This window comes from Saimiri boliviensis, chromosome 4, assembly GCF_048565385.1.
Source record: "Saimiri boliviensis isolate mSaiBol1 chromosome 4, mSaiBol1.pri, whole genome shotgun sequence".
Classification (NCBI taxonomy): domain Eukaryota; kingdom Metazoa; phylum Chordata; class Mammalia; order Primates; family Cebidae; genus Saimiri; species Saimiri boliviensis.
In genome coordinates, this window is record NC_133452.1 from 88,431,064 (window position 1) to 88,443,110 (window position 12,047).

The 12,047-nt window shown below is 53.6% G+C and overlaps 2 protein-coding genes across 7 annotated transcripts in view; one reads left to right on the forward strand and one right to left on the reverse strand.

Annotated features, from left to right (window-relative positions):
• The window catches only part of CUL9 (cullin 9), a 45,041-nt gene extending 41,694 nt beyond the window's left edge, over positions 1 to 3,347 (forward strand). For 4 of the 6 annotated variants that reach the window (XM_010333887.3, XM_010333889.3, XM_010333888.3 and 1 more), the window contains 6 exons: positions 470 to 563; positions 1,057 to 1,131; positions 1,294 to 1,404; positions 1,541 to 2,155; positions 2,843 to 2,916; positions 2,998 to 3,347. In XM_010333887.3, the coding sequence (XP_010332189.3) occupies positions 470 to 563; positions 1,057 to 1,131; positions 1,294 to 1,404; positions 1,541 to 2,155; positions 2,843 to 2,916; positions 2,998 to 3,211 (1,183 nt within the window). In that variant the 3' untranslated portion in view covers positions 3,212 to 3,347. The remainder of the gene's footprint in view (positions 1 to 469; positions 564 to 1,056; positions 1,132 to 1,293; positions 1,405 to 1,540; positions 2,156 to 2,842; positions 2,917 to 2,997) is intronic. The other 2 variants (XM_010333891.3, XM_010333892.3) reach the window with 1 other exon arrangement.
• A 1,061-nt stretch (positions 3,348 to 4,408) lies between these two features.
• Positions 4,409 to 8,182, reverse strand: DNPH1 (2'-deoxynucleoside 5'-phosphate N-hydrolase 1). Its single transcript, XM_039467502.1, has 4 exons — positions 7,956 to 8,182; positions 5,097 to 5,165; positions 4,803 to 4,913; positions 4,409 to 4,647 (listed from the first exon to the last, which is right to left on the reverse strand). Exons 1-4 carry the CDS (start codon positions 8,149 to 8,151, stop codon positions 4,499 to 4,501), a joined length of 525 nt encoding a protein of 174 aa, XP_039323436.1. The 5' UTR covers positions 8,152 to 8,182; the 3' UTR covers positions 4,409 to 4,498.
• Positions 8,183 to 12,047: the final 3,865 nt, after the last annotated feature.

The window sequence follows — 12,047 nt, forward strand, 5'->3', positions numbered from 1 at the left end:
CAGGCTGGAGTGCAATGGCGCGATCTCAGCTCACCGCAACCTCCGCCTCCTGGGTTCAGGCAATTCTCCTGCCTCAGCCTCCTGAGTAGCTGGGATTACAGGCACGCGCCACCACGCCCAGCTAATTTTTTGTATTTTTAGTAGAGACGGGGTTTCACCATGTTGACCAGGATGGTCTCGATCTCTTGACCTCGTGATCCGCCCGCCTCGGCCTCCCAAAGTGCTGGGATTACAGGCGTGAGCCACCGCGCCCGGCCCTTCCCCACTTTTAAGTCTAGTTTCCACTTTTAATTCTCTCTGACTGGGAGAATTCAAAAGCAGGGGTGTATTCAGCAGGGCTGGGTATGACCAAGACCATCAGAGCAGGAGCGGAGGCCACGGCAGCAGCAGCAGTGCCTCTGGGCCTTAGCATTCCTGGCACGGCCCTGCCCAGAGGCAGGAGTCCCTGACCAGCTAGCTTCCTCCGTAGCATGACCTGCGCCAAATGTAACCATGGATTCTGCTGGCGCTGCCTCAAGTCCTGGAAGCCAAATCACAAAGACTATTACAACTGCTCTGCCATGGTAAGGCGCTGGGCACCAGGGGAGGGGTGCTGCAGCCAGGTCCCGGGCACGCAGAGCTCCGTGTGTAGTGCAGCGTTCTAGCTGCTGGGACAGAGGCTCAGTGCGGGGAAGACAGAGCCACCTGGGCCTGCAGTTGCTGAAAATTCTGTTCACGGGAACCTTCAGCTGTAGAACAGGACTTTGCACACTGAGGTGGCTATGGAAAGGCTGGGGAGGGCTGGGCACTCTCAGGAGGCAGCGGGGCAGAGCAGGGACCCTGCAGGTGGAGCGTGGCTCTGCCGCTTAGCATGTGGCTTTGAGCAAGTCTGTTGACTTCTCAACAGCCTCTGCAAAAGGGGATGAATAATATGAGCAACCCCACACAGTTACGAGGACTGAAGACGATAATTGGGGGAGGTGTAGAAAGCCCTCCATGAATGCTGGCTTTTCCTCTTATTAACTCCCTCCTGTCCAAACCAAACACCCACTAGCCCTCTCAACTTGTCCTCGCTAGGTGAGCAAGGCAGCTCGCCAAGAGAAGCGATTTCAGGACTATAACGAGAGGTGCACTTTCCATCACCAGGCACGGGTGAGCCGGGAGGAAACAGTGGGTAGATGCCTGCAGAAGCAGGGTGGGGTGGAGGGGGGCTGAAGGGGTTAGGGTGCTGACTGGGATGGGGTGCTATTTTGCATCCGACCGGGCGGTGGTGCTGCGCTGCCTGTACTGGTGCTGATACACCTTCCTGCACAGGAGTTTGCTGTGAACCTGCGGAACCGGGTGTCTGCCATCCATGAAGTGCCCCCGCCCAGATCCTTCACCTTCCTCAATGATGCCTGCCAGGGACTGGAGCAGGCTCGGAAGGTGGTAGCGGGTGGGGGAGGAGGGCAGGGGAGGGGTGGTGTGCCAAGGAGGTCTGGGGGGCTTAGCTGCTTTAATCAGACTTGCCTGGAGGGAATGAGGAGAGGGCAGGTGGGAGAGCTGACGGGAGCCCCTGCAGGTGCTGGCCTATGCCTGCGTGTACAGCTTCTACAGCCAGGACGCGGAGTACATGGACGTGGTGGAGCAGCAGACGGAGAACCTGGAGCTGCACACCAATGCCCTGCAGATCCTCCTGGGTGAGCCGCCCCTGCCAGCCAGGCCCTCCTCCTGCCGCCTCCTCTCTGCTGCACATCCCGTCCCCTCCCAGACAGGTCAAGCCGCACCCCACTTTCCCTCTGTCCTCTTCCTCTTCATTCTTTGTGGCCTTCTCACCGCCTGGTTTTTAAAGTTCAAGTCGAAAGCCTACGTTGTAAGGTGCTCCAGGGCACAGATGTTCGTGGCTGTTCATGCTTTCTGGTCTCTACCCTGCTCCCCTAGGGAGCTTCATGAGTATCTAGAGCTGCACCTGGCGCTTGGTAGATGTTCCCTAGGTGTTTGTTGGAGGAAGGAGTGGATGGGAATGAGAAGGGAGGGAGCCTCTGTGCCTGCCCCCTCTGCAGAGGAGACCCTGCTGCGCTGCAGAGACCTGGCCTCCTCCCTGCGCCTCCTTCGGGCCGACTGCCTCAGCACAGGCATGGAGCTGCTCCGGCGGATCCAGGAGAGGCTGCTTGCCATCCTGCAGCATTCCACCCAGGTACCCCCCAGACCCCTTCTGCTCCTGCATTCCTCGGGAGTGTGGTCCTCTTGGCCCAGCACAGCCTCGGGCCTGGGGCAAGTTCAGAAAGGCAGCAGAGTGGGTGAATGGCTGTTAGGAGACCTGGGCGCATGTCCGGCTCCTGGGCCAACCTGCCTGATGCTGCCGGACCCTGTCACCTCACTTCCTGAGAATTCCGACAAATAAAGAGGTTGGCTAGCCCACGTCAAGGGTATCTGGTCAGGTGCCTATCAGAATCACTTGGGAAACTTTTCCAGACCATACTTTCCAGATACGGATTTGAAATCCTAGGAGTGGGCATCAGGGAATTGGGCCTACTGGAGCAAGGGCTCTCCCAGGCTCTCTCCAGCTCTAATGCACCGATGCTGAGTCTAAACTGAATCCCATCCTCAGGTTGCTTACTGACTGGTAAGTCATGAAAAGACACACATAGATTACCTGTAAGCTCCTAAGCACAGGGCGGTGTGCCTCACCCTGGTACCCCGTATCCCTGGAGACTGTGTGAGTTAACTGACATAGGCAGTGGTGTGTGAAGTGCCGTGCTGAGAGGGGAGCAGTCCTAGCAGGAGCCTGGCCCTCACAGAGCATCGGTGGATGGAATGCTGGCTCCAAAGGCCCCACGCCCTCTACTGTCCTACTCCCCGAATTCTTCTGTCTGCTCGCCAGGATTTCCGGGTTGGTCTCCAGAGTCCCTCAGTAGAGGCCTGGGAGGCAAAAGGACCCAACGTGCCCGGCAATCAGTAAGTGGGGTGAGCAGAGCCACAGAGGAGGCAGTGGGAAATGGCAGCCGCCTCCGGGCTGAGTGTGGTGGCTCTCCCTAGGCCCCAGGCCGCCTCAGGGCCAGAGGCGGAGGAGGAGGAGGAGGAGGAGGAGGAGGAGGAAGACGATGAGGATGATGTGCCCGAGTGGCAGCAGGATGAATTTGATGAGGAGCTGGACAATGACAGCTTCTCCTACGATGAGTCCGAGAACCTGGACCAAGAGACTTTCTTCTTTGGTGATGAGGAGGAGGATGAAGATGAGGCCTATGACTGAGGGGGGCAGATGCAGGAAACACCTAGAGCCGTCCGGAGCTGATGGGGCAGGAGCTGCCCCTGTCGTGGGGAGGGGGATTCCCAGCGTCTGCCGTGGCTCCTTCTGTTGACCGAATAAAGCTAAGTTCCCTTTCTCACACACGTCTCTGGGAGAAGGCTGACAGCTTCACCAGGGGCCAGCCAGTTTCCAGTGCCCTGGCCCACACCCACCCACACCCCTCATCTTTACTGTTACCCTTACTAAAGGGTACTGTTTCCTTTAGACCTTAGGACTCTTCTCCTCCAAGAAGGCTCAGAGCAGACTCATTTGACCTAAGCTGATAAAGGGAAGTAAAGGTTGTCATGGAAAGGGCCAGGTGCAGCCCCAGCCCAGTTCAGAGGAGACAGAGAGAGGGATGGCCACCTCCAGGAGGAGTCTTCCTCCCAACTCTTTTTTTTTTTTTTTTAACCCCTGAGACGGAGTTTCGCTTTTGTCACCCAGGCTGGAGTGCAATGGTGTGATCTCAGCTCACTGCATCCTCTGCCTCCCGGGTTCAAGCAATTCTCCTGCCTCAGCCTACTTAGTAGCTGGGATTACTGGTGTGCACCACCACACCCAGCTAATTTTTGTATTTTTAGTAGAGACAAGGTTTCCCCATGTTGCCAGGCTGGTCTCGACCTCCTGAGTTCAGGTGATCCACCTGCCTTGGGCTCCCAAAGTGTTGGGATTACAGGAGTGAGCCACCGTGCCTGGCCTTTCCTCCCAACTCTTAAGTGTTCCTGGGGAGGAGGGGACTTGAGGGTATTAGGAGGTTTCTAAAGCATCTCTCTGTATCTTTAAGTGAAGTGTGACGGGAAAGGGTACTGAGGGCCTGCCCCACCCCCATGACTCCCACAGACAAAGTTGGGAATTTGGTTTTTTTTTTTTTGAGATGAAATGTCGCTCTGTCATCCAGGCTGGAGTGCAGTAGCATGATCTCGGCTCACTGCAACCTCCGCCTCCCAGGTTCAAGCAATTCTCAGGCCTCTCAAGTCTCCTGAGTAGCTGGGATTACAGGGACGTGTCACCATGCCCAACTAATTTTTGTATTTTTGGTGGAGATAGGGTTTTGTTATGTTGGCCAGGCTAGTCTTAAACACTTGACCTGAAGTGATCCACCCGCCTCAGCCTCCCAAAGTGCTCAGGTTACAGGTGTGAGCTACCACTCCCGGCAGAAAGTTGGGATTTTAACTGTACCTTTTAATTTGCTCCTGGGGCTGAGAGGAAGGAATGGTATTAGAGCAGTGTCTGAGACCAGGTGAGATTCAGTCAAGTGGTTGGGTCAGGGGCGGCAGCCACCTGTCCTGGAGGATCGGCCTCGAAGTATCGATCCAGCAGGGCCTCCACCTCCCCCTCCTCATAGTCCCACACCTGGATCCGAGAGCCATCTGCTGCTCCCCGGATCATGGCCGAAAGCACTGGAAAGGGGAGGGAAAGGTGAAGCTGCCTCCCATCCACACCCTCATAGCTCCCCTCCCCCTGCCCTGTTGGGGGAGGCGCAGTGCTCAGAGCCCACCAGGGAAGGAGTTCGGCTGGGTCCACAGAAAGCCAAGAGGGAGGCAGGGGTGCTCACCTCTACCAGACTGCGGGCGGAACAGGCACAGGATCCGCTTGTTGAGGGCCACAGCCCGGCCCAGCTCATAGCCTACACCTAAGGATGGCTGTGTCACTTCTGCCACAACCGCTGGGAAGAAAGATGAGAGGAAGGCTCAGCACTGGGGGTGCCTGGGGTTCATGAGGGAGATGACGGCGTAAGTGTGGTGAGGAGGGAAATCTGGGAGTCCCTTCTAGGTGTGGGGGCCGGGATATCCAGGGGAATCCAGCACTTCAGAGGAGTTAGGTGCTGGAAGGAGAGAGCGCCACTCACCGTCTGCCTGCTGCAGCCACGCCAAGTCCCGCTCATGGATGAGCCTGTCATCCCCAACAGCCTCTTCCCCTGTGGTTGAGGCAAGGCTGGTTGAGAACATGTCTCATGCTGGCTCCCAGTAATGCCTATGCCCTTGCATGTCCGTACCCACCCTGCTTAGGATAACCTGGCCCAACATGACGATCTCATCAAAGTAGCAAGGAAATGGAATAGCCACAAAAAGAAAAATTCAACCCTGTGCATGGTGGGATGTGTGATTCAGGCCGAATGAGAACACAGGCAGCACTAACTTTGGATGGGAGTGATTGGGGTAAGGTGCATCAGCACTTGGCCAAAGGTAGGAGAGGCATCCTGGAGCCAGAGGGTAAGGATCTTGGGTCCCAGCCTCATTAAATGTTATCTTCCAGGATGGTGAGGCTCAGCCCACTGCATCAGGGCAGGACCACCGGGGATCTGGTTAGAAGTAGATTCCAGGGCTGGGCACGGTGGCTCATGCCTGTCATCCCAACGTTTTGGGAGGCTGAGGTGTGTGGATCACTTGATTTCAGGAGTTCAACACCAGCCTGGCCAACATGGTGAAACCCCATCTCTACTAAAAATACAAAAATTAGCCAGATGTGGTGGTGGGCACCTGTAATCCCAGCTACTTGGGGGTCTGAGACAGAATTGCTTGAATTCAGGAGGCAGAAGTTGCAGTGAGCCAAGAATGTGTCACAATACTCCAACCTGGGCAACAGAACAAGACTCCGTCTAAAAAAGAAAGTACAGATTTAGGCTGGGTGCGGTGGTTCACGCCTGTAATCCCAGCACTTTGAGGCCAAGGTGGGAGGATCACGAGGTCAGGAGTTCAAGACCAGTCTGAGCAACATGGTGAAACTCCATCTCTACTCAAAATAAAAATTAGCTGGGCGTGGTGGGTAAGTGCCTGTAATTCCAGCTACTCGGGAGGTTGAGGCAGGAGAATTGCTTGAACCTGGGAGGCAGAGGTTGCCGTGAGTGGAGGTCACGCCACTGCACTCCAGCCTGGGCGACAGAGCAAGACTCCATCTTGGGGCCAGGGTGTGAGGGGTGCAAGAAGTACAGATTGGAAGGCTTTATCCCAGATGATCGGAACCTGCATTTTTAACAAGCTTCCTCAGATGACACTAAAACCCTGGAGAGCCACCAGGCAGTGTGGCTATACCATGAACTAATGAGCCATTAGCTTCAGGGTCCTCCTCCACTTCCACAGGCCCTTTCCAAACCATAGGCAGCTTTGTATTGTGATTTTTGTTTTTTTAAAGAGGTCTCCCAGAATTGCATGAGGCCCCACAAATTGTGGGCCTGCTCTTGGGTAAGTGGAAGCCACTTAAGGTTTTTTCTGAGCAGAAGCACAAGCATTCAGGGCACAATTTTCAAACAGGAAGGATCAGCAAGATTCCAGACCAGCACATCAAAGCATGCTGTAGAAATCCAGCAGACTCAGTGGCTCACGCCTGTAATCCCAGCACTTTGGGAGGCCGAGGCAGGCGGATCACTTGTGCTCAGGAGTTCAAGACCAGCCTGGCCAACACGGCAAAATCCCATCCCTATAAAAAATACAAAAATTAACCAGGTGTGGTGGCACACACCTGTAGTCCCAGCTACTTGGGAGGCTGAGGGGGGCGGATTGCTCAAGCCTAGGAGGTGGAGGTTGGCAGTGAGCTGAGATTTCACCACTGCACTCTAGCCTAGGTACAGAACAAGACTTAATAATAATAATAATATTAATAATAATAATAATAACCCAGCAGCCAGGAGCAGAACACAATAACGACTTGAAAGAGAACATGAGGCCAGCATGGGGCCCACACCTATAATCTCAGCATTTTGGGAGGCCTGAGGCGGGAGGATCACTTGAGACCAGGAGGTTGGGACCAGACTGGGCAACATAGTGATCTCTACAGAAAAATTTTGAAAATTAGCCAGGCATGGTGGTGTGCCCGTGGAGTCCTTGCTAATAGGACGCTGAGGCTGGAGGATCATGAGTCCAGGAGGTCAAGACTGCAGTGAGCTATGATTGCACCACTGCATTCCAACCTGGGCAACAGAGAGGCCCGGCGTCAACAAAACAAAACAAAAACATGAGAGAAGGTAATAGCGAGACATGGGGTCAGCAGGATCTAAGAGAGTGCTAGTGTCTTCACAGAAAAAGGGTGGGCAGGCCCAGGTTACAGGCTCACGCCTGTAACCCCAGCACTTTGGGAGGCCGAGGCAGGCAGATTACCTGAGGTCAGGAGTTCGAGACCAGCCTGGCCAACATGGTTTCTACTAAAAACAGAAAAAGTAGCTGGGCGTGGTGGCCCGTGCCAGTAGTCCCAGCTACTCGGGAGGCTGAGGCAAGAGAACCTGGGAGTGAGCCGAGATCGCGCCACTGAACCCAAGCCTGGGTGACAGAGTGAGACATCGTCTCAAAACAAACCAACCAACCACAGAAAGTGGAAGGCAGGAGGATACCTTTCGTCTTTCGTGTTGGGTGGGGGGAAATATTCCAGCGGGTGAGGTGGGAACTGAGACCAGGCAAAGCAGCCCAATCCACCCTCTTTCTGTTGCACCCTGCAAACGCCCTGAAAGCAGCTGAGGACAGAGTTCTCCAAGAAGGAACCGAAGGTCAAGATGATGCCGAGACTGCCTCACACCCGCAGGCTTGCTGGGACGCAGGCAGTCCGAGCCCCCGCCCGTTCCCTTCTCGGGCTGGGGCGCTGGGTGGAACACTGGAGTAGGAAGGCGGACTCCAGGCGCCCGGAACTCAGGTGCGGTCGGGGGACAGGCCGGCCTCCGCCCGCCCAGCCCAGCCCGCCCCCCGCCCCCCGCCCCCCGCCCGCGTCCCCAGGGCCTCACCACGCTGGCCCAGCTCGGCGGCCGCCACGTGCTCGGTGAGCACTGTCCCAAATCGCCGCAGCCGAGTCACGATCCGCTCATATAGCGCCCGGTCCTCGCGTCCGCCGCGGATGCTCCCGCAGAAGTACAGTGCCGGGCGGCCGGGCTCCCCCAGCTCCCCGCGTTCGCCGCTCCCCCGCGCCCCGGCAGCAGCCATTCCCCAGCCGCCCGCACTCTCCCGCGCCAGGGGGCGCCAGCCCGCGGCCACGTGACCCCGCCCCGCCCGGCGCAGAACGGGGCTGCTGAGTCCACCCACACCTGTGGAATGGGACGGCGAACCGGGAAGATCCAGCCGGGACCCTCTCGGGAACGCACCCCTCCCGGACTTGACGTTCGGTTGCCTAACACGCACCTTAAATTGACCTTGTCCAGGCAGAACTCTAGGGCTTCCCCTCCTCACCCGCTTCTAACCCCTCCTCCCCGCCCGCCGTCTTTCCCAGCTGCATCCTCCCAGCTGCTCAGACCCAAGACCTCGGAGTCACGTGGATCGTTCCCCTTCTCTCAAACTCTGCGTCTCATTCATTGGCAACTCGTGTGGATTCCTCCTTCCAAATCTGACAACCACCTGCAGGACCACTACCCTGCTCTAAGCCTCCTCCCAGCTCTCCACAGCCTCTTAACACGTCTCTCTCGTCGTGATGTTGTACCCCAGCGAGTCAAGAAATTGCGCCATTCTCTGAGATTAAATTATGAGTACTTTATTAAGCCGACGACCGAGAGGTGGCTAATGCCCAAAATTCTCTCGGCACCTAGGAAAAAGTTAGGTAGTCTTTTATACCCTAGTTTTAAAAGGGAGGGGGAACCTAGCTGAAGCAATTATTTCACAGAAGCAGAGTAAGCACAAAGTTAAAAGATAAACTGATACATGAGAAATAAAACAGTGCCAGGTGCGAGGGGTAAAGTTGTCACGAAAGACATACAACTTATAGATAATGGGAGCTCTGGGTGCTCGCTGCACCTGCATTCCCAGGCTCTGCTGGTACCGCTTAACTCGGCCTCTTACCAACAAATGCATTCTTGGGTGCCCAGTGTCAGCCTGCCCCAGCTACATACTATAGTTACATGCTTAACGGTGAGAGAATAACTAAAATGAAGAAGCTAAGATGGAGTCTGTCCGGCTTAACAGAAGGCCTGAACAGCTTTTAGTTTGAGAAAGAGAGTTTTAGCTGGCAAAAAGCAGGTTATCACAGTGAGCTGTCCAAAGTCAGACAGAACCAGGTCCACGCACTTTGCATCTGCCCACAAGGTCGGATTTTTACTGATGCTATTTGAATCACGAAAGCTAGCGACTACGTGGAGTTCCCAAGAAGCCAGTTCTCCTTAGGAGCCCCATACCCGTTCACTCAGGGTAGTCTGAGCCATGAGCACGCAGGCTAGAGCCACTCACAGGTCAGACTGTATTGCAAACTATACGTAGTAGTATATGTAAGGATATACATATCACAGGTTAAAATTTCACATCAAACCCAGGAACATTTAACATCAAGAGAAAAGGGATTAACTAACCAGTCCAAGAGGAGTGATGTGGACAGAGTCCTGGCCTGACTGGGATGGTTGTCAAGGGCTTGCAAGGAAGAGTCCTTGATCCGGGCAGGGCCTTCGGAGGCAGATGCCAGGTGCTGGTCACCAGTGACAGCAAGACTCGGTCTGTTAAGGTGGCCGTGTCTAGCTAATGTCCGGCTCATTTGATGGCCCTCCAGTCCTCCAGTGAGGACTTGTAGTAAAGGGTGATGCCCTCATCTGGTTGGGTGTTGTCTCTATTGGTTAGGTGAATGTCTGGACCCTGTTGGCTTGATGCCTTTTGAAAGGCAAGATGGAGTCTTTTTAAAATTAATAAATTGATGTATGTATTTAATATTTTTTGACAAGGTCTCTGTTGCCCATGCTGGAATGCAGAGAGAGGCATGATCATCACTCACTGCAGCCCCAAACTCAAGGCTCAAGGAATCCTCCCGCCTCAGCTTCCGGAGTAGCTAGCTCTACAGGCACTCGCCATTATGCCAAGCTAATTTAAAAAAAAAAAAAAAAAAAAAAGATCTGCTGTAGAGATGAGGTCTCCCTGTGTTTCCAGGGCTGGTCTGAAAACTCCTAGACCCAAGCAATTCCCCTTCCTCAGCCTACCAAAGTAAAGGGATTACGGGCATGAGCGAATGTGCCCCGTAATGGAGTCATTTTCTAAGATGGAATTACTTAGGTCAAAGGTTCTCAATGCATCTCCCTTCTTCCCTGCTACAGTCCGCTCTCCACTCAGCAGCTACAGTGATCTAGATCATGACGCTCCTCTGCTCAAAACCCTCCAATGGTTCCCGTCTCACTTGCAGTAAAAAAACGGAAAACCCCACAGTAGCTCACAAGGCTCCAGATGACCCTGTCATCCTCTTACCTCCCTAACTCCAGCTCCTATGACTTTCACTTCTCTGCCACCTCACTGGCTTCCTGGCTGCTCCTTAAGCACATCAGCCATGCCCTTGCCTCAGAGTCTCTGCATTTGCTGTTCCCTCTCTCGGGAACCCTGTTCTCCCAGGTAGCTTCCTGGCTCACTCCTTGTTTCCTTCAAGTCTTCGTTCCCACTTCACCTTCTCCGACCACCCTATCCAATGTGGCAGCCCTTCATCCCCCAGTACTCTCTATCAGCCTTCTCTACCTTGCATTTTCTCCTTCTCATGCACCATATAACTTATTAATTTTGTTGCATGTTTTTCTATACCCAGTAGAATATTGTTTACTGCTGTATTCCTGGTGTCTTTCTCTCTCTCTTTCCCCTCCCTCCTTTCCTTCCTTCCTTCCTTCCTTTCCTTTCTTTCTTCTTCTTTTTTTTTTTTTTTTTTTTTTTGACAGAGTCTTGCTCTGACACCTAGGCTGGAGTGCAATGGGGCAATCTCATTTCACTACAACCTCCACCTCCCGGGTTCAAGCGATTCCCCTGCCTCAACCTCCCTAGTAGCTGGGGCTACAGGCATGTGCCACCATACCCAGCTAATTTTTTGTACTTTAGTAGAGACGGGGCTTCACCATGTTGGCCAGAATGTTCTTGATCTCCTGACCTCGTGATCTGCCTGCCTTGGCTTCCTAAAGTGCTGGTACTACAGGCGTGAGCCACTGTGTCCAGCCTCCTCACTCTCTCTCTTTTTCTTTCTTTCTTTCTTTTTCTCTCTTTCCCTCCCTCCATCCTTCCCTCCATCCCTCCCTCCCTCCTTCCCTTCTGTGGGAAGTAGAAAAGTTCCTTCTTAAAGTTTCCTTTCTTGTTAACTAATAAGTGTACTAGTAGCTCTTTGTTAAGCCCTATCCTATGTAGCTGTTAGACATGCCTGCCATGCTTACAGGCACGTAGTACATTCTATGTCTTTGTACTTTAACCAAGATATCTGTGTTGGACATGCTCACAGGCATGTACCAGCTCTTCATTGCCTTTAGCTGTTTAGAAAAGTTTTAAGTTGTTAACCAATTGGGTTTTAGTTTAGATTGTGAGTTCTGGCTCCAGCTAACGGAGATCAGACACAGCAGTAAGGACAACTCCAAATTCGTAAAGGATAAATTTGTGCATTTTCCTTTGTTCATTGTACTCTCGTGGCACAATGGTTTGCGAGGGTACCCTTCCTGCAGTCCAGGAAGTAAAAATTGCATTGCTGAAAGATCCTTTGTCTCAGTGCTAATTTTTCTTTACAGCACCGAGCATCTATTTCCAACATCTATTTCCAGCACTTCCTTCCTTCCTTCTTCCCTTTCTTCCTTTTTCTTTCATTTTCTTTCTTGAGAGACAATGTCTTGCTCTGTTACTCAGGCTGGAGCGCAATGTCACGGTCACAGCTCACTGCAGCCCCAAACTCTTGGGCTTAAGCAATCCTCCCTCCTCATCCTCCCAAACAGCTGGGACTACAGGTGAGTGCCACCATGCCTAGCAAAGTTTTTGTAGAGATGGAGTCTCACTATGTTGCCCAGGCTTATCTTAAACTCCTGGGCTCAAGTGATCCTCCCACTTCAGCCTCCCAAATTACTGGGATTACAGTTGTGAGCCACTGTGCCCAGCCTAGTTTCTAGAACTACACCTGGCAC